The sequence below is a fragment of the Micrasema longulum genome, unplaced genomic scaffold (assembly GCF_059751315.1).
Source record: "Micrasema longulum isolate JH-2025_06_02 unplaced genomic scaffold, ASM5975131v1 h1tg001461l, whole genome shotgun sequence".
In the NCBI taxonomy this organism is placed as follows: domain Eukaryota; kingdom Metazoa; phylum Arthropoda; class Insecta; order Trichoptera; family Brachycentridae; genus Micrasema; species Micrasema longulum.
In genome coordinates this window covers 244713-266505 of record NW_028278647.1, presented here as the reverse complement: position 1 = coordinate 266505, position 21793 = coordinate 244713, and the positions used below count along the sequence as shown (strand labels likewise).

Below are 21793 nucleotides of genomic sequence, written 5' to 3'. Positions count from 1 at the left end.
AGTTCGCATAAACGTCCAAAAGCTAAATTCGCTCCCTTTCTCAACGCTATTTAAATAAAGATACCTCCTGTAAAATATAAATCTGAATAATCAAGGTTAAAAAACTGCAACTCCCATATTTAAAAGAGAGCTAAAATATGTAGCTAATGCAAATAAAGATAAATTGGATTCAGTCTATTAAAATGCATGTTTTCAATAATCTAAATAATATTATAAATATTTAAAGCATTAACTTTGTGGTCAAATATTTAACAAAATGTTATTAAATATTTGTAAATAACCACTTACTGACTTTTTTATGTCTACCGGTTTCGTGGCGTGCCCGTCTCTTCGTCAGGACACCAATCAAACCAACATGCAAAACCCACTATACGCCTTCACCATAGTTGTTGGGCAAAAATATAAAACCAACACCACATGCATTTTAATTGGTGTACTGACGAAGAGATGGGTATGTCTCGAAACCGGTAGACATAGAAAAGTCGGTAAGTGGTTATATACAAATATTTAATAACATTTAGTAATAAAAATTATGTTGGGAAATTTGATTCAATAAAAAAAATTCAATATTATACAGAAATCGATAAGTTTTGCTACCGCGATCTTTGATGCATTCCCAAACAGCTCCCAAACTGCAGACCAATGATGACCAACATAAAAATATGCATATTTTATATTATTCAATGTTACCACCTTTATGCCGTGATTTCGCATCGGTGTCACTAGTGACATTTCTGATTATTTCTGATAACTGATTACTCTGATATCAATTTGTCAATTAGGGTCAATGTTTTTACAAACATAGTAAAAATGCTATTGATAAGTTTAGGAGGAAGCATATCAATCGTGCGCCGAAGTGTTAGACTGCTGGGATAGCGAGAATTCAAAAGTCCTCAAAATGGATTGGATAATATCTGATGAGTTGGGATTGACTGTGGGCCATCTGGTTGGATGGGGCGCAGCCGGCGCTATGGTTATTGGTGGTGTAACCCCATATATTCCCCAATACCGACAAATAAACCAAACTCAAGACGCTGAAGGATTTTCATTATATGTGTGTCTAGCTCTTCTAGTAGCAAACACATTAAGAATTCTCTTTTGGTATGTATCCAACTTTAGTGTACAGAGTAACCATCAGTAATTATTATTAAGATACATCGTTCTCAAAAACTGCGAAAATTTTCGAGATGATTTTAGACAGATTTTAGACAACACAATTTTCATTTCAATTTATTCCTGAAAGTAAATTATTATTTTGCTACACAACAATATTACAAACTGGGTTGTGGTCCTGTGCGTAGTGTCGTGAACTCACGAATCAGTAGTTTGAGGTTTGAACCCCGCTCTATCACAACTTGATTGAGTAGGTAATACGACAGAAATTTGATTTTTTGTCCACTAGACAACTCAAGTCATTTTTCGCAAAACTGATTTTGTGGGTCAGTTCTTTTCATTACCAATATGAAAATATTCTCAATATGCATATTATGCCTATGCCTAATATACCTATTAGTTAGAATGTAAGTTTAACTATAGAATTGTAAAGCGCCCTTGAGGTGATATTTTACAAAAATGGCGCTACATAAATCAGCCAAATATTATTATTATCTCTCGGTTAGATTATCTAATTTGTGGAAGTAAACTTTGAAATTTCAGAATAAATAACGTATTTTGTACTTAGAGTTGACTAACCAATATTCCTAATTGAGTTTTGCAATGTCGTATTTAATATAATTTTTAAGTTGTAAATATAGAAAATAATCAACTGATGCCGTAATAAGTTTCTTTTTATGTCACTTATATGATAGCTATATTATGTTGACATTTCACCCCTGTGTCTGAAATAGAATCAAATATATAGGACAAGTGTTTTCGACTATGTGGCTACTCTTAAGTAAAAAAAACCCTAAATAGGAAATCAAATGGAGATTAGTCCATCTCATGTTCAGCATGTTTTCCAACCATACCTGAGGTCCCTTGTTTGTTTCCCGACAAGGTTGACTTGAAATATTTCTTTAATAGTTTTTTCATAATCTGTTGGCTGGCCCCCAAGGAGTAAGACTGATTGTCTTTTTACTTTTTTTTATTTTTATTTTTTATTTTTGCACCACAACAGGCCAGGAGGCCTAATTACAGTGGTGAATTACATCACAGAGCACCCAGGCTTGAGAAAAATCACATTTTAATTTTTGTGTTCTCACCGGGAATCGAACCCGGAACCTTCCGTGCGTGAGTCAAGCGTCTTGACCACTACACCACGGAGGCCGCCAACGCCTTACCTTCATGTATATTACAAATAATCATGGGTGCACTCCAATTGAAATACCAAATCAATGCCCTATGCACCACAAGGTGTGGATAACAAAATAATATTTCAAACTTTGATTGTAAAATCTTATCATCATAATGACCACTTTTTCACAGAATAGACCAATAAATATGTGACGTCAATATTCACTTGTTGATTTGTTAGTCTTATTTAATAGGGTAAGACATTATTTTGTAGTTTTTTGTTTGCCGTGAATTTATGTTTGTATGACTACTTCCCAGGTTCGGAAAGAGATATGAAATACCACTCTTGATTCAAAGTGTGATAATGAATCTAACAATGTTTGCTATGATACATTTGTGTGTATCTGTCAGAAAAAAGAACCAGATTATTAGAGCTCGCGAGCGCATTTTCACAGGTATGGCTGTATGCTAATTTCTAACTATTTGTTTCATTCTTGACATGTGTTAATAATCTGGAACAAGCATTTTGCCTTCTTGATCTGTCTAGTTATGTACTGATTCTCCTTCTGATCTATTTTGTATTTAATATGACAATGTCCGATATTCAGCGCAATCGGAAGATGTGGCTCGTTGGCTGAGCGAGAGACGGGAGAATGGAGCTCCGGTCGGGCAAAATGCTCATCGCTTCTACGGTGAGATCTTCTCTCTGTCCACACTTTATTAATCTCGCTTTGTTTCCTTCCACCCTCCATGTTTCTCGTTTCTTTGTAGATGTCAAGCTTCGGCTATTGTACAGTGCCTACAAATTATTCCACTTTTGTAATTCATAATGGTTTATCAGTGTGTAAATAGTACCCCCTTATCTACGCATGACTTATCACTGTTGGCCTTTTTGTGTTCATGGAATCGAAATATCTGGAATTTTATTGACAGCAAATTGTTATTTCATGACATGATCATTAGATAACTTTTATTTACTTTTTTTGATTTAGCTAAATTCTGAATTTAATATTTTTTATCGTTATAACTAATGTCTTCAAATCAATAATAAATATTTATTCTACTAACACGTTGACTGCCGGTCTCGATGGGGGTATTTTTTTATATTGGAATTACATTATTTTTTACCTTGCTTATAATATACAAGGCTTATACAGTCGAACTTGGTTATTACGAGGAAGACGGGACCGACTGTATTTTCTCATTATAAACATTACTTGTTACACCAGATAAAGGTTTTTTAAATCCAATCGCCATTGCATATTGTCACTTGATAATTATAATAAATGCTTACAAACATACCAGTTTCTAAATTTCAAATTCAGAGAAATAAACATTCGTATTTTTTCACAGTGTTGACAATGTGATAAGGATAGAAAAAACTTTTTACGCATTTCAACATGTTTCCCGCCACATTCTATTTTACAAATAATTGCCACTTGTTTTTGTAATGCGCATTTACGTTTTAAAAGAGTATGTTATTTTTATATTCGTAAATATTTCACCAGCAACTTGGCTGCCTCCGTGGTGCAGTGGTTAAGACGCTTAAATCACACATTTAAGTTCAAGGTTCGATTCCCGGTGAAAACACAAAAATTAAAATTTGGTTTTACTCAAGCCTGGATGTTTTGTATTGCAATTCACTACTGTAATCAGACCTTCTAGCCTATTGTGGTGCAAAAAAAACCATCGTACCGAGTTGTATATTCATTGGCACTACGTTTCAATGTTGTTATATCTGTCGTAATAGTAATGTAATACATTATAGTTATAATAAAATTCCAACATTTCCCACTCTCCACACTTGGCAGGACGGCAGTCAACCTGTTATGTTTTTATATTGTAAGAATTGTTTATCTTGAAGTGAAATATTATTCAGTTTTAGATTAAAAATATTAATATCACTGTATGATTTTTTTGAGCCAACATATTTGGGGTTGATCGATGATGCATCTTTAGAAAAAATATTAAAATTTCACAATATTGTTGTTTTGGGATCACATACCTATTCCCCTAATTTACATAATGTGAATGTGTAAATAATATAAATTATTATAATATAACACACTTCAAATGATATATTTAATACCATTATATATTGCTTATAACTTATAAGTAATCATAAAAAGGGGTATTATTTTTTAAATACAAAGTAAAATTTTATTTTAGCAATTATTTCATAAATAAGTGTTTAAATACAGTTCTCATTTTCATCATGGCATTTAAAAATGTTTAAGTAATTTCCCTTTTCAGATAATTGCGCTTTTCTCAATTTATTTTTAAACCACTTTTTTTTCTCACCTACTAAACTATTTAATCGATAAAAATATTACTAAAATAGACTTACATTTGTCTTTAAAGTATTCTTTGATGCTTACACTCAATTCTACTTTTTCATTATGAAGATATTATGATTCTCTCCTAAAAAAGTCAGCATAATAACATGTTTTTCCATAAAGAGATGATTAACAGTTTCCCAAGCATGTTGTGTTTGTTGTCTGCATGAATTTGTTTGTGTTACAAAAGGACATTAACAATAAAGGCATGTTATTAGTATGTATATATTTCAATGAATGTGAGTTATAATGGTTTTGTTTTCACGCATGATTTCAAATATTGATATTTGTTTATTGTTTTATTTTCATGAGTGTAAACAATTTACATAATATTTATAAAAACATCTATAATAAAATAGTGGTTTTAATACCCTACTCCTGTTTCTTATTATAGATATGTTAACATATAGATAATTTATATAAGTGTGATTAACATGTTCGACCATAAATCCAAATACCCCACTCACATTGAGAAAATATAGCACCTATCTTGCTTCAGATTTTTAAAAATTTCATACGTAATTCCTCAGTAATTTTATTCACCCAATACCCCGAAACATTCAAGTTTGTCAGTGAAAATTCTTGGTGGAAGTTCATTGTAATTTATTCTAGAAATAAAAGATGAGTAATACTTAAACCCGTTAATTTGGAATAACCAATCACTAATTTTGTGTTAGTGATCTCCTTACTTTTATTACATCCCTCAGAATTTGATAATCATTAGGTTCATCAGCATGTGATAATCAAGAACTTTATAAAAAAAGAGCCTTGACAGTATAACATTATGTATTTAAACTACCCTGTAATACTTTGTATAAAGGTTCTCAGACAAAAATAATTCAATTAAATTACTTTTATATAATTTTGAATTTTTTATCATTAGTGTTTTTGAATTATAATAAATATATCAGTTTCATAGATCTCGCGAAAGCGATGAAACCGGTCACTGGTTGCTCCAGATTTGTGGATATAGTTATCACTCGTCTTTTATTTATATAATAAATAACAAAATATTAAAATCCAGATTCATCAGTATTTGAATACTCGCTAAATGTGTTTAAATTATGTAAGGTATTCTTTTATATTGGATTTTAAAAGAATGTTATCTTGTTAATTGCACAGCTGTTATTAAAAATGGTTCTTTTCACATTGCGTTAATTTGAAATTCCAACATAAAAAAAATAGAAAAATTTAAGCAAATAATTATCTGTACAATTTGTTTGATGTCAATATAACATTTACCTTTTTTAAAATGAATATAACAATTTGGTTTAACTTTTCCATTATTAATAATTCGACTACTATAACTTCCTAAAAATGGTATTATTCTATGATTTCTTCACTGCTGTGGTTTGATCTTGCAATTCACAGTGCAGTATGCGCCTAGATGCCTTAGCCTGAGTAATATATTGTTTTATAAACTCGTTATCAAAATAAAAATAAATATAAAGAATGATGTAACCATAGAAACCAAGAAATGGTTATGATCGACTTGAAAAATTCATGATTTAAGATTAAAAATTACTTTATTATGTCTCCTTTGGGTTTTGGGTGTGTGGCTATTTAAAATATCAATCTGTGTTTTTAACATTATTCTCATTTTACTAATTCGTAAATATCAGTTTAAGAATCGACTTTGTTTTTTTTCTGTTCACTATAATATGTTATCATAGAATTAAGAATAGTCCAGAAGGAGCGTAGAATCATATTTGAATACATCGGACTGTGTCCAATAATTCCCCCACTATGCCTCACTTTCGCCGTGCGCATTCGTGATGTCGCCGCGTAATATTGCACGATGGGAAAAAAAATAATTATAACACAAATTTAAGGTAAAAAAAAGCAATCTGTTAATTTCTCTCAAATTTTATTGTGCATGCAGAAATGTTGATTGACACAATAGAGTAGATAAGTAAAGGGTCATTATATAAGAGTAATTGAATTAATGAACTTTAAACTTTAAATATAAAACAAATTTTATTTTACATAAGATGGATATTTTTATATCATGTTAAATAATATTTGATGTTTTAAAGATAATGTCTGTCAAATGTCCATGATAGAGTTGTTTAATCCGAGATCCTATTTTCATTAGTTCTCTCTTCAGATGAGCAAAGTAGGGTAAAAAAAAATACTTGGCAACACTAACGAAATGTTCATTTTGTTTCTTCAACAATCTGACAGATGGAAAGTAATGCATTTGTTACATACACATTAATTTGCTAATTACACATGAAATGTGATTGCATCCTGTTTCTTTAAGATCCTAGCAGTATTTCTACACTTTAAAAGGACACAACACGGTATAGTTGAATTCGTACTGAGCGACGTCTATAAAGAAACTAATGGGTAAAAACGTAAACCTACTCATTTATGAGAAATTTAGTCGCCTTCTGTTTTATGTGCGTATGCGGTTTCTGGACTATTCTTAATTCTATTATTATATGTTATGGTCAATTTTTATTTTCCTTTGAAAAAAAACATTATGTATTTCAGATATGGAAAGGAAGTATTTCTGGGCATGGACGGATTTCCAGAGCTACTTGGATTGCATGTTGGTATTTGCAGTTATTGGTGCTGGAATAACTTACCTGTTGATAGATGTATCAGCTTTTGTAGAGACTATTGGTTTCTTAGCCGTATTTACAGAGGCCATGATTGGTGCACCTCAGATATCAAAAAACCATCAAAACAAAAGTACAGAAGGAATGAGGTAATTTAATATATGATGTTTATACCAGTATTCATATAATTGTTGTATACATATCGTCGTGATCGTAGAACAAGGGCGGGTGTTCGTAAAATGTGGAAAAGGTTATATAAAGGCTTCATGTTCCTGGTTTGAAAAAAATATATATAATAGTTTGGGGAAAAAGTAATTTTGTATTTTTCACTTTATTTCAATGCTTAATAAAAAGTGTTACAATCATACGATTTAAGTCAAATACGCGCCGCTCTGTTCGATAACTTGTTGCCAATGAGAATCCAACTACATAATGCTCCTCTCATTGAAGCCCTTGTCCCTATTGACAAAAAACTTGGACAACCAATTTTCACAGGCCTCTATTGAGGCCAAATTTGTACCCCCAAGCGCGTTGACCATAGACAGGAACAGGTGGTAGTCGCTCTTAGCCAGAGCCGGACTAGTGGGTGGATGCATTAGAACTTCCCATCCGAGCTCCCGGAGTTTCTGACGCGTCATCAAAGATGTGTGTGGCCTAGCCTTGTCCTGATGAAACACGATTCCTCTCCTATTCACCAATGCTTTTTTTATTTTTTTACATTTTTTTTGCACCACAACAGGCCAGGAGGCCTAATTACAGTGGTGAATTACATCACAGAGCACCCAGGCTTGAGAAAAATCAAATTTTAATTTTTGTGTTCTCACCGGGAATCGAACCCGGAACCTTCCGTGCGTGAATCAAGCGTCTTGACCACTACACCACGGAGGCCGCCTTCTGCTGGGCGCTTCTGTTCGATCGCCAGCTTCAAACGGTCGAGTTGTTCACAGTAGAGGGCAGAATTGAGTTTTTGGCCATAGGGGAGCAGCTCATACTAGAGTTTTCTCTCCCAATCCCGCCAAACACACAACAACACTTTCCTGGCCTTCTGTCCTGGCTTGGCCACGATCTGAGCCGCTTCGTTGGCTTCCGACCACGATCTCTGTCGCTTGACATTGTCGTAAGTGACCCACTTTTCATCGCCCGTCACCATCCGCTTCAAAAATGGGTCAATTTTGTTGCGATTCAGCAGCGATTTGCAGATGGAAATTCAGTCCAAGACGTTTTTTTGCGTCAGCTCGTGTGGCACCCAAACATCGAGTTTTTTTTTTAATCCAGCCTTCTGCAAATGGTTCAAAACGGTTTTATGATTGATATTCAGCTCCTGGGCGATGCTACGACTGCTATCTCGATATTTTCCATGATTTTATCGACATTTTCGACGACAGGCCTGCCACAGTGTGGTGCATCATTCACCTCCACTACACCAGAACGAAATCGCTCAAACCCCTATTGTGCAGCACGAACTGAAAGAGTATCGGCCCCGAATATATCGCAATTTTTATGACCGCTTTCAACGCGTTTTTCCCTTTTAGGTAGTAAAAATGTAAAATATGGCGAATTTCTTCCTTTGAGACCTCCATACTTGACGCACGATAGTTCACGACTGAACCGACCAAGCACAATACTGTCTAAGAAGTGTTTGTAGTATACACTCACACCTTTAGAAAGCCGTATCGTATGATCCGTTGTGACCAATAATGAACGAGTTATACTTAGTTGAAAAAAAAGGACGTGAAATACGAAATTACTTTTCCCCAACCTGATATATGACTAACCCTAGTATCGAATGATATGGAAAAGGGTATGTATCCTTGTAACAAAAAATTCACATATGATAAAATGTATAAATAAAATAAATTAAAAATAATAATAAATAAAACTTTTTTCTCATCAAATTGTGACATAAAATGTCAAAAAAAAATTCAAACCACTGTCATGTAAAGTTGAAGAAAATCATATCTGTCGTTGTTCTATGATCAAGACGATATGTATTTAAGACAAACAAAAAGAGTAAAAATAATATTTATTTAGATTTCAAAAAAATATGCAATTCCCAATTAGCCACTTAACTAAACAAGAACCTGTTCTAACGCTAACAAATTGTGGATTTTCTAGTAACAATATTAATGGAACATAATATAGGTATACAAAATTAATGAAACAGGCAAGGGGCTGACTTCAAAAACAACTCTTTGACACACAATAGATTTTGTTCTACAAACAGTAGAGAAGTAGGATGCATTAGAGGGCATTGGTTCATTATTTGCAATATGTATTTTTACACCACCGTAAAGCTTCTATTCTGCTTTTGGTAGCCCCTCCCCAGCTCTATTGGAATATTTTCCATGTGTTAACTAGGACTGTACAAGTGCAAAGTCAATTAATTTCAGTGTCTTGTAGTCAATGATGTTCCGTAAGTCCTACAATAAATCAAGTACACTTAAAAAATTCCACTTCATATTTATATTTTGACCCTATATGTCATTATAAGGATCTTTTCAATATCACTCTTATATGATTTTTTTTTTAAATATGCTATTGTAGCTGTAACATCATAATGTTCATAAATAAATTCATAAATTTCCCCCTATGTCAGTAAACAAGAATAAAATAAAAAAACATTTTTTATATGTACTTATTAATATGCTAGTCATATTAACGTAGACTCTTCTAATTTGTTGTTTTATTGCATATATATTATTGGCGGTTATTGTAATGAACTGTTTTTATTATATAAAACTTTTCTTCTTTATAGCCTTACAATGGTGATAATGTGGCTCTGTGGAGATGTTTTTAAGACTGTTTATTTCCTATTGAGAGATGCCCCACCACAATTTTGGGTCTGTGGAGGATTGCAAGTTTCTTTAGATACAGTTATATTATTACAGGTAAATACTTAATAATATATAACATACACACAAACTTATTAAATCAATGTATGTATATAGAATTATAAATTAATCATTGACAAATAATGTTTTATTCATTACATTCAGTCTATGGGCTAAACTAAGATACTTTATCTAGAAAAAACTTACTCTTTTTATCATTATAGCAGAGCATACTTTTGATCATCTTATCTATTAGGATCTTAGTATGGTAACTAAAATTCACAACTGTCTATCATAGCACAGTATTTTATTTTAAATCTGTTATTTATTTAGAGTTATTTTGATCCATGATTCACTTGGTGACCAACGTATTTAATGGTTTTCTTTATATTAATATGGATCAACCATAATTCTGTGGTTAGATGACACGGCTTAAGTTCGGTTGAACTTGATTTCAGGTTTGGTTGTACCGTCACAAGACAGCGGCAGCTCGAAGGGCCCGCCGCGGCGACTAGCAGTGGACTGAGACAGACTTATAGCAGACAACATCATTTTACCCAACCTTAATAATTTCATTTCTCTATATTACTTCTCTCTTCACACTTCCTCACCTTCGCGACGTTGTATTCTGGCTGGCTGTCTCGTAAAATTGTTGCTGTGTCCCTTGCAATATATATTTTTTTGTAGTTTTCTTTTAATATCGAAATTCAACAATAGTAGTTATCTAAATTGAAACAATATTTTTGTACATATTATATAATATTTTTTTTTTAACTTGCTTTCCATGTCATCATTATTTAAGCTTTATTTTGTATAAAGTGACTATATAGGACATATTGTTAGTGGTTGTGAAATGTTAGCTAAAAAATGTGTTTTTTTTATTTAATAAAATTGGTGAGTTACGTTTGAATTCAAACATTTATTAGTGACGAATATACGCAGCAAAGTTGTATTTTAGAGCTCGAAATGTATATTTAGTTTTGAGACTCCAAGATTGATAGATAACTGTTAGAGGTAAGCCAACTAAATAATGCTGATAGGTATTTGAGATCTGCTATTCATCAACACAAATGGAACATTCAATAACTCTATCTACTTCAAGTAAAATATCCAAATCCAGGCTGAGAGATGCAGATCGTTCGTAGATCTCAATATCAGCATTCTGTATTTGGCGTATCTCTACAATACATTTTTCCAATTGTGGTAAGATCGTGTACCTATGTATGTACATATAATAATTTTAAAGACTTATTTTATGTTTAAAGTTGAAATTATTGAAAAACTTTAACAGTAATATTCGTCTTCATAACTAACAATAACTGTGCTACTAAACAAGTAAAAAGTTATATTCAAAAGACCGTTCGTATTTATTTTAATTGGAATATTGTATTGGTATAATTTATATTCCCAGAATGGACGGAATACATAAAAAGGTTTAATTTTTGGAAGTGTTCATAATGCCATTATTTTTTAAATTAACGATGCCGAATAAGTCTTGTAATTTTGACCTTTTAAAAGGGTAGTAAATTGCCAAAATTTCATTTTAAAAATAATTAATAAGTTATACGCTATGATTTTTTATTCTAGACTGTATGATATCTAAATAAGTAAAAAAAAAGAAATTTAATGTACTAATTGGGTTAAGATCTATATCGAATGAAAACAAAACATGTATACCCATGTTGCTGAATTCTCAATTGTCAATTATAAAACCGATAAATATAAATACGTAAGTAATTATTGTAAGAATATCAAAATGTACTCTGATCATTTTATCACCTTAGTTAAATTTCAGCAAATACGTCATTTATTTTCTTGAGATTATTTTTTATAACGTTATAAATGTAATTTTTTTTAAAGTATTGTAATTTATATTCTGAAAAATAGGAGTCAGCGCTATATAAGCTCCTGGCGACAATGCTACCTCTGTAGATCTATTGTGACGGGTCCCCATAAATTAGTTCTCGCCCTCCAAACCTAGGTCTTTAAGGAGCCTGACTACCGACTGTCGGGCGAGTGTTCTCATACTGCTTGATCCCCTCCTCCGAGCCCGGGTCCTTAAAGTATTGGGCTATTAGTTAGGGGGCGAGCGCTCTAATATCCTAAAGCTTAACCATTGATTCCCCGAGGATGCGGCTTCTTTTGTGATATAAAACATCTCATTCAATGTTTTATCATCTGCACTGCATATCTTCATCTACATAATTGATACTTATATTTTTGTTCAATTTACATACATCTGTCATATAATTGGCCTGAAATAATTTGAAAACCCGTAAATGTTTACAATGACCAAAAAATTTTATTAATTTAAAAATCAGTTAAATTAATGACGCTGTTCTGAATAATTTTTGTGAGACTCTTTTATTTACAAATCATATTAACAGATATAACTTTTTCTCTTTTTTTTGCTCGAGTCATGTATTTTATGCTACATGTTATGTGGTGTTTCTTGCTAAATCACTATTTTTTTATACTAGTGTAATCAACACCGGTATAGTTTTAGGAGGAAGGTTCTGCTATTAAGGGGCGCTGAACAAAAATATAATATAGTGAATATCTTTTTTTGTAAAACTCACTATTTATACGGTGTGACATATAGTCATGAAGTGTTACAATGGAAACGCTGAGTCTGTTAATGAAATACAAAATTTATATAATGGATTTTCTTTGTTATATCTACTTCCCTTTTCTTCCAATATTACACTGACTTATTCATTTGTTTAAAATTTTCATAAACAAAGGCATACTTTTTTAATTTAGAGAGCTAAAAAGACTTAAAATAATTACAACTTATCTTCCAAAAGCTTGACTCCGTTTTGAAAAACACTCCCCTATTTTTGTTCTTATTTGCAGGGTGAATGAATAATTATGTTTCTATATTTTCTGTCGAATTGTCGATGACTGTCTTTGTATCTGTATTTATATTGTCTAATTAACATGATTCACAAACTTTGGAGATAAAATACTACCCTTTAAAATCCAGTTAACATATATATGTTTGATTTTTAACTCTCGGTAGGATTATGAAATAACAAACCTTAGAGTGTTGGCAATAAAATAGCAAAATTTTACATTGGTAGAAGAGAAAGTGGATTATAATGCTTTTATATGACTGAAAATGTATATTATCTTTTTAAAGATCATTCGTTGATTGGCAATGGTATCAGGCAGTATACCAAATATCTGTTTAAAATTATAAGTTTATAAGTGTTACGGATTTTTATGAAAGCAATCCGTAACACCATGTTCAAGAATTATCATAAATCTATGACTTCAATTTTAATCAATGTACCTAATTAAAAGAGAATAAAAATAATATAACACAGATTATTTTTATTCGTTTACGAAATTTGTAAATTTTATTTTAAATTTAATGTATAAAATAATATACTTCTATCTATTGATTTTACGTAACATGCAACAGGGTTTATAAACATGATTCCTCGGGATTTTATTACTATGGAACTGTAAATATTTCAATACCAAAGATTTTTAATACAGTGTCTTAATAAAAATGTATATATACTCCATAGTTTGTTTTTCAGTATTTAAAATTATGTATTCGGCATATGAGATTTTAAAACAGGTTAAATGTGTTTAATGTACATAGTGTAATTTTGTTTTAGAACATAACAATATTCTTATTTAAAGATAGTATTTATGTGTTTTTAAATATATTGCCAAATTTGGTCTGTATTATAGCTATACTAATCATATTTTCTCTAAGTGTACTGCCATGTCATATCAAGTTCTTTCCAAAAATCATATCAGTTGTTTTATGAGCCTTTCTTTTGTTATTTATGCAACAGAAAACTGGAGAAAAATTTCCAACAGGTTTGAGAGAGAATTTAGGTCAATCTTAATTGAAATATATAAATTTTAATGTTACTCATCCAGTGCATCGATACAATCAATATAATTATTCTTTCAATCAGAGGCCCATTTGGTGTTTCTGTTTCACTTCAATTTCTATCAATCTATGACAATTTTTTTTCAAATGTCCTTTGCTGTTTATGTTAATGTTTCCCTAGACTTGCAACATAAAGTTGATCATTCTTTGTGGAATAACTAATCAAGATAACATCACAATTTGTGTATTTATGCAGTGTCCTCAGCGCTGGCAGGTAGGTAACATAAATTAAAATAAATTTAAATTAGAAATAGTTACCAAGATATTGTATTATTAATAGTCATGTAAATTTATATGATATCTCTGAATTCCATGAATTCAATGTACATATATATTTTAGGTTATGTACGTAATTCGCAATATTGTAAGAACTGTTTAGAAGTTATGCATGTATAGTTAATATTATGTACATACCTAGATTAATTTGTTAATGCGTTTGTTTTTATGTGCATATTTAATAAACAACAATTTTGTTTCCATTCTTAAATCTAAACAACACGTGGCTAAGTTTTTTTACAAAATCATTTGAAAGTTACGACAATTGTTTCCCAAGAGCTTATCCAAATTAAAATTTTATATTATATAAAATTAGAAGTGCCGGAAAAAAGTGGTAATGATCTTCCTAGTGATTACTCATACAGAATCTGTAAAACATATCTATTACAAATAAAATATTTATTGTGAAATTTACATATTATAGAAAAAATAATTCTTAAGATTGTATTTAATTTGAGTTTACTTAACTCAATTAAACATGACGTTTCATTGAAAAATCTTTCCGTTTATTGCATTAATATGTTTCCATTGTTGTACGGAGTATTTTAACTCAAAACAAATTTATATCCTTTTTTAAATTAATTTTTCCATGTTTAAAATTAATTTAAACTCTGTGATCGTAATTTAAAACGGGAATATTGTAGTTTCATAATATTATTAATTCATAGTTTTTTGTGGTAAGTATTTTATTTCTCCATATATTTTCACATCAACCATAGCTAATCTATTTTCAAGTAATTTTGAGAAAAATATGATTTTTCTTCTCCGAGATCATTTGAAAAGAATAGATCGTTTGATTTGTGAAGTAGATTCATCAATTTTTTTAATTATCTACCCATAAATCACACATTCATGTAATAGCGCATCTTTATGTAATTGTTTTTTTTCATCATTTAATTTTTTTTTTCTTTCTATAAATATATAAACATTGTAAACTCTTTAAGGACATTGAGAAACAAAATCTTTAAACATGTCTTCCGTGGTATAATTGGTGTAAACTTCTTTAAACCCAATTTATTCATTTTAATATTTTGATACCAATTTTACTATATGTCATGATATAAATTATATTTAATTCTTATGAGAAATTCTTTGACGCAATGCGTAAAAATGTTTAAATATTGCCAATAAAGTGATATTGTCAAATATGAAAAATGTAAATGATGCCATCAAGACAAGATCTGGACTTTTTTGATTTAAGTTTACAACGATTTAAACGAGCACTAAATAAATAGTCCAGATCTTGTCTCGATGTCCCTTATGTTTGTCAATGCTTCTTTTCTTTTTTTTTAAATGTTTTAAACTATTCTTTTATTGTAATATTTAAACCTTAAAATTGTATACATGGACAATGTCCGTTAATAAATAAATAAATCTATGAATTTGATTTATTTGTTGTCAGAAATCAATGTCAGGAATAATGTACAGCAGTGCAAAATTTCTAACAATATTATAGTTTTTAAATTTACATGACCCATCCACTATTGTGTACAAACATTTATAATTGGAATATTCACATATTCTACAAATAATGAATGCACAGTTTGATGGTTTGTAAAACGAATAAATAATTGAATTGAAATAAATTGTTTAATGAATAATATGTATATTTAAATATCAGCGTACATGAATATGAAAACTTTTTATTACTTGACTCCATTATTTGGGACTGAAACCACATTTATTTTATGTTGTTTTTAACCACATTTACTTTATTTCATATTTTACTGCTAAAAACTTCATAAGTGAATTCTTTTTTCTTTAAAAAAAAACTTCCTCGTTGTTATTTCATAATAATTTAAGAAAAGCGCGGTCAAAAAACAATAAAAAAACACCGTGAAATCTTAAAATAACTATTTTATTAATTTTCTACGCGTGAATCTGAATTTTTTGTATTTTTATGTATGTCTAAATTTTGCCATAGATATATTTTGCTTTTTGAGTGCATATATAACTTCCTCCCATAATATTGTTATATTAAACATTAGTTTTAAAAATTCACCATTAATAATTTAGTTTAAGCAAATTCTAATAAATATATTGTAATATTATTGAATTATAGTAACCATAACTCTGCTGATTCTTTAAATTTAGTTTAGTTGATATTTTCCGGTTTTTATTTCAGATGTATTTATTTGGTTTTCACAAATATTTCAATTGTGGGTCCATTTCCTACTAGTAATAAATAACTGTGCTAGAAAATAAGAATCACAAAGTGGTAGAGTGGAGATGGAATTTTAAACATCTCGAGCACTATCACCGGACCACAACCCGACTCAAAAAATATAAATACAGTAATTGCCTTGTCAATCAAGAGTACGATGGAGGTTTAATATATTATAATTTAAATAAATATATCAAGTCATATAGATATTACATTTTATATTTGAAATTCATATGTTCTTTATTTATTTTGATTGTTGTACAATAAAGAAACTAGTGAGAAACTAAAAATGCATAAATAATAACCCCCCTTAATAATTATTGTCTCTTAAAACAATAGTTAATTAATGAAATTACAATTATCGCTATGAATATTGATAGTGCGTACAACTTTAAAGATTTTTATTTTAAATAGACCGAAACATGGGTATTTTACAAAGTATGGGTTTGCGTTTTCATTAAATTATTGTTATAAAATATGTTTTCTCTGTAATTAGTCTTACAATTACCTGATTCTATTATAATTTAATAACCTAGTACAAATAATGTGCATCTTATATTAATATTTTTTTTCCAATTAACTAACGGAATTCTGTATTTTGCCATTTGAATTTAAGCTTTTAAAAATATTAATTTTATTTTACTACTAATAATATGGTGAATATAAGTGGTTTTCTAAAAAAAGAAGGTATTCGAATTGTAAAGGATGTATCGACGCATGTTATGTGTACTAATGTACACATTAAAATGTATTGAAGATTAAACGTGCTTGTATATAAATAATTTGTTCATCCTTGAGTTACAGGGCTTTATAATATCTTCCATATACATTTACTATTTGCATAAGAATATTAATTCTGGTTCTTATTAATTTCTTAACCCGACTCCATGACTAAATTGTGGTGTAGTAATTAATTTTGTTTTGAATGCAAATTACGTCAGTCATGTTTAAATTTTTTGAATAATTATTAAAAATTTTATAATGTATGTGTGCTAGTCTTTTTTTATTGTTTGTGTTATATTTAATAAACCTTGAAAATTCAACTAAAATTCTGAGTTTCATTTTTACATCCCATTATAACTTTTTTATTTATTTATTTGTTTGTTTACAAAACAGTTCGCAAAAAAAAACAGGTAGGTGATCTCACACGTAAATACAAGTAAAGAGCATATGCCTACATTGTATCTATATATTTTTTATTGTTTTATTGCCAGTTTTTTTTTTGTGAAAAAGAAATATTTGAGTTCTTATACCCAAATATTTAATTTTTGAGGGCCATTTTCAACGAATTGTAAATAACTCACTATTAGAAAATAGAATCAAGTTGGGGTAGAGTGGGATTCGAACCACAGACCTTTGGTCCGTGAGTCCGAGACACTAGCCACAGGACCACAACCCGACTATTACTAGCACTTCGACATAAACTGATATATTTGCTACCACAATTTTTGTCTTCCTTCAATAGTCATTAGGTCCTCCGACTCTTCTTGAACAATTCCGCAAAGAAACGAGCCCAGCACTCTCTTTAGCTTGACAACACCACCACATTTCCATGTTATAGGGATAAATTTGTATATTTGTTGTCCAAAGTAGTATTGTTGCCTTTGTGTCAAAGAAGTGTTGACCCTTTTCTGAAGAATCAGATTCTCATTGGAGTTCCTAGTAAAATGGTTATGATTGATAGTTGTGTATTTGTCTCTATTCCCGCCACTGCTCTTGTTATAATACTGTTGACGAATATCCAGCACCATGAATTCCTTGAAAAGTAAATCACTCGGATATTGGTAAGGTTTTTTCAAAATTACTGGCATCAATACGTTTTGTGCCATTGATACTGGGGCTAGGGTGGTTACACGGGTTAGTACTGCTCACACCTCCAATTAACCCATATGTCAATTTAGAGTTGACTAATGCAATATAAAGATTGAACGTAAAAATTTGCCTGGCATTGCCTTAAGAAAATATATATTTTGTATGGACACAGCTGTTATCATTATTTCTACAGGCAATCTCTACACACTTGGAAGTTCAGTGGTTTTTTTATTTGTTAATAGAGTATTGAACTATGCCAAAAACTTTTTTTTTAATTTTCATGTATTGTATTGTCAGCACTATGATTTTTTAAATTTTGTATTTCTGAAATTACTCCGCGTATGACATTTCAAGTTCTCTTCCACTTCTTTTCGGTTAGTTCTGCTGATTGGCCTGTTGGCTTACTGTAAACCGGAAATCTATCATAACTCTCTTATCATCGGTTGATTCATAATATGAACTAGTGACGTCGTTCAAAGTAGTTCATTTTTAATATTTTTTTTATTCATTTACAAGAATTTTGCAGTTCAATTTAATGCTCTAATTTTTACCACGCGTTAGAAAACATTTTTATATCCAATTTCCCATAGGTCTGAAGTTCCTCATTTTAACCAATTAAGATTTTAAATTCACTGGTAGAAAATTAAATTAAAAAATAATTTCCTGCTCCATAAATCAAACCTGAACCCGGATCCCAATTTTCGGCTCAGTAGTATGTCTGGTACAGAAATATATATTAATATTTGCATTAAAACAATTAAAAATAAGTCAAGTCTTTAAGAAACTTTTTCCCCTGTACCATTGACATATTAATACACATAGACATGCCCTAAGCCCTCAAAAATGATGACACTTAATTCATGCCCAAAGCCTATTATATCATTCTTCGACCGCCAGCCAGGCGTGACCTTTAGAGTTGAATTCAAAATGCCTGCTTGTGTCATGAAAGCGTGTAAAAATCTTTCTAACAAATATTATGAAAAGGATTTTGTAACTTTTCATTGGTGTATCCATGAGTGATTAACAAAGCTTAAAAGAATTCATATTATAATATAAATATTATTTTTTGTAAACGTCGAACTACGCCAAGCGGCGCAATTGCGAAGCTCTTAGGTACAGGGATGCACTGATAGAAATAGGTTTTAAATATAATAAACAAGATTTAATATTATTTTTGAATTCCCCTAAATCCAGTGAAAAAAAAATGGGTCGAAATAAAAAATTATAAGGAATTTAAGGAAAGAATCTGATTGGGATTCACCAAAAACGAATGTTGATTGTTAATGCTACAATAAAAACTTTTTTATGTATCAAAAATGAGTATCCTTCAGTTTTTGGTAGCATCTGCATGATCGTTGAATGCAACCCTAGTGTAAATAAACATTTTCGTGTCACTACATTAAAAAATCATTTACTACATAGGACGCGTCTATGTATTAATATGTCAATGCTCCATACAAACAAGTCTTAAAATTAATTTAAATAAAGAACTCTCTTTTAAAAACACATATAATGATAAGATTACCAATGAGGAGAAAAACAGCATCTCAAAACTCATTGTACAAGAGATTGAAACTGTACAATGAATTACCTGAAGGAATAAAGAAGATAGAAAAGATCGCAATATTTAAAATTATTTGAAAGAATATGTTATTGAGAATTTTTTATAAAAAAATTGCAATGTTAGTAAAAGTTTATATTAGTTCTTAAAATGTTATGAACTAACTTAATAAAGCATAAATAAATAACTGAATTGTGGTGCTCAAATGAACGTAGTTATGCAGAAAGCAGCCAGTCCACAATATCGAAAAAATTAGATATTGATGTTATCGGGTGCAGTAAGGTCGATTCTATGTTCTTCTAAACACAGCCAGTCATATAAAAAAACTGTATTAATCACCTCCGGAACAAGGTGTCGATCACAAAAAAGGCATTTCTCAATTTGCATAAAACACCCACAAAACTAGAGAAATCTCATGGTACTATAAAAATCTTTTAAACTGGTCGAATACACAATAAGATTCTTGTTTGTAATATATAAAAAAAACTTATGTATTCATTGTTTATCGTTTGTAAAGGTCAAAAACATTCAAACTATTGTGTAAATTTTATAATTCACTCTTTTCACAAAATAGCTGTTATCTCAGTTTCACTTTTCTATGTAACGTATAACTACGTTCAAATTATGAAATTACTGTAGGAGGCTGATAGATGGTAATTTTTCAAATGACTAAACTTATAAAAGCTAACATTTACATTTTACAGTTTCACTCTTGACCAATTTCAAAGCATCTTATTTACTTCTTCGTGTAATTAAGATGAATTTATTTCTTGTACAATGGTGGTGATCTTTATAAATACAGCGCTATTTAAAATATATTAATGATAAAATAAGTTCAAAAAATATAAAGTAGTAAGGTATTAATTAACCAGTAAAAATATATTGTCGGCCTCGTGGTTTAATTGGTCAGCGCGTTCCCCTACCATGCAAGAGGTCTCGGGCTCGATTCCCAACATGGTTATTCCCAATTCCCAATAGGTATGAAATATTTATTTTTAAAAAAAGGGTGTTTTTACACTAGAATGTTTCATAGTCCACGAAATGGTACTTGAAGCGTAAGACTGATCATCTTACCTTCATGTAAGAAAAAATGATCAAGATACTCTGCGATTGATGTACCAATGCAGTGCCCTACGCACCATTAGGTGCGGAAAGGTAATGATGATGATGAATAAGTAATAGCTCATTAACAATAAACAGTAAATTAATTTAATCCGTTCCACTAGAATTCAAAAAGCTATTTCAGAACTATTAGAAAAATAATAAATAAGAAAAACGTTTTATTGCCAACAAATCGGAGAAAAAGGTTTTCTGCGACTGCTTTTTGTGCCTTGAATGGGCTCTGCGCCGGCAGTTATCCTGAGCCCGGGTGCGATCGATCCTACTCCCTTTTGCGCCCGGGCTACCTATGGCTTCAAATCTTACAATCAGAACCTAACAACTTACAAAATTACTCGAACAAGTATATCAACACACAATTAAGTCTGAGCATTTCGTTTGCGCTTTGTACTCAGAGCTACTATTTACATTCCGATCGATTCAGTTCCCTGTGCGTCCAGCCTGATACTTTTTCCTCCTAAGAGTGCTGGTAAAATTGTGGCAGTTCGTTAAAAGAATGCTTTCAGCATTATTGAAGTCAATGTTCGGCATTCGGTAAACGTATTCTTTTTTCTTCAAGTCTGCTTATATCCTATCGCTGATTTTCAACGCAGAGTTTAGTAATCTTCGGTCTTCGGGTCAGTCTGGTTTTGGCCGTCTTTGTTGTTTGTCGTGTATCGCTCAGCGTACGATTTGGCGGTGCGCCGCGCGACGTGCGCGTAGCGAACCTACATAGAATAATAACAAAGTTCCGTTTCAAAATATTGAAAGTTGTTTACTTTACGAAAGCAAGTTCATTGTTTGGAAAAAAGGGATCCCGATATATACACGAATATCCACAAACCGGTAAGTAATCATTTATCTTTGACACTTTTTAAATAATATTACTATGATTTCAATATTTGGTAGGTACACTAAACATTTTAGCTGTTGGTAAGCATATACCTAAATACTACGTATATTATTTGATTTTCTAAAATAATTACTAATGAATTATTCGGGTCAA

The 21793-nt window shown here is 30.7% G+C and overlaps 2 protein-coding genes across 5 annotated transcripts in view; both read left to right on the top strand.

Annotated features, from left to right (window-relative positions):
* The first annotated feature begins 708 nt into the window (after positions 1 to 708).
* LOC148275322 (solute carrier family 66 member 2) lies at positions 709 to 17365 on the top strand. Of its 2 annotated transcripts, XM_088235858.1 has the most exons (6): positions 709 to 1101; positions 2551 to 2687; positions 2841 to 2924; positions 7065 to 7281; positions 9888 to 10020; positions 10422 to 17365. In XM_088235858.1, the coding sequence occupies exons 1-6, from the start codon at positions 899 to 901 to the stop codon at positions 10476 to 10478; spliced, it is 831 nt and encodes a 276-aa protein (XP_088091984.1). In that variant the 5' UTR covers positions 709 to 898; the 3' UTR covers positions 10479 to 17365. The 2 variants fall into 2 exon arrangements, with proteins under 2 accessions (XP_088091984.1, XP_088091985.1); XM_088235859.1 differs by lacking the exon at positions 2841 to 2924.
* A 4058-nt stretch (positions 17366 to 21423) lies between these two features.
* Positions 21424 to 21793, top strand: part of LOC148275319 (ubiquitin-conjugating enzyme E2Q-like protein 1) — a 119621-nt gene continuing 119251 nt past the window's right edge. For 2 of the 3 annotated variants that reach the window (XM_088235852.1, XM_088235850.1), the window contains exon 1: positions 21424 to 21633. The gene's annotated coding sequence lies outside the window, so the exon portion shown is untranslated. The remainder of the gene's footprint in view (positions 21634 to 21793) is intronic. The other variant, XM_088235851.1, reaches the window with a different exon arrangement.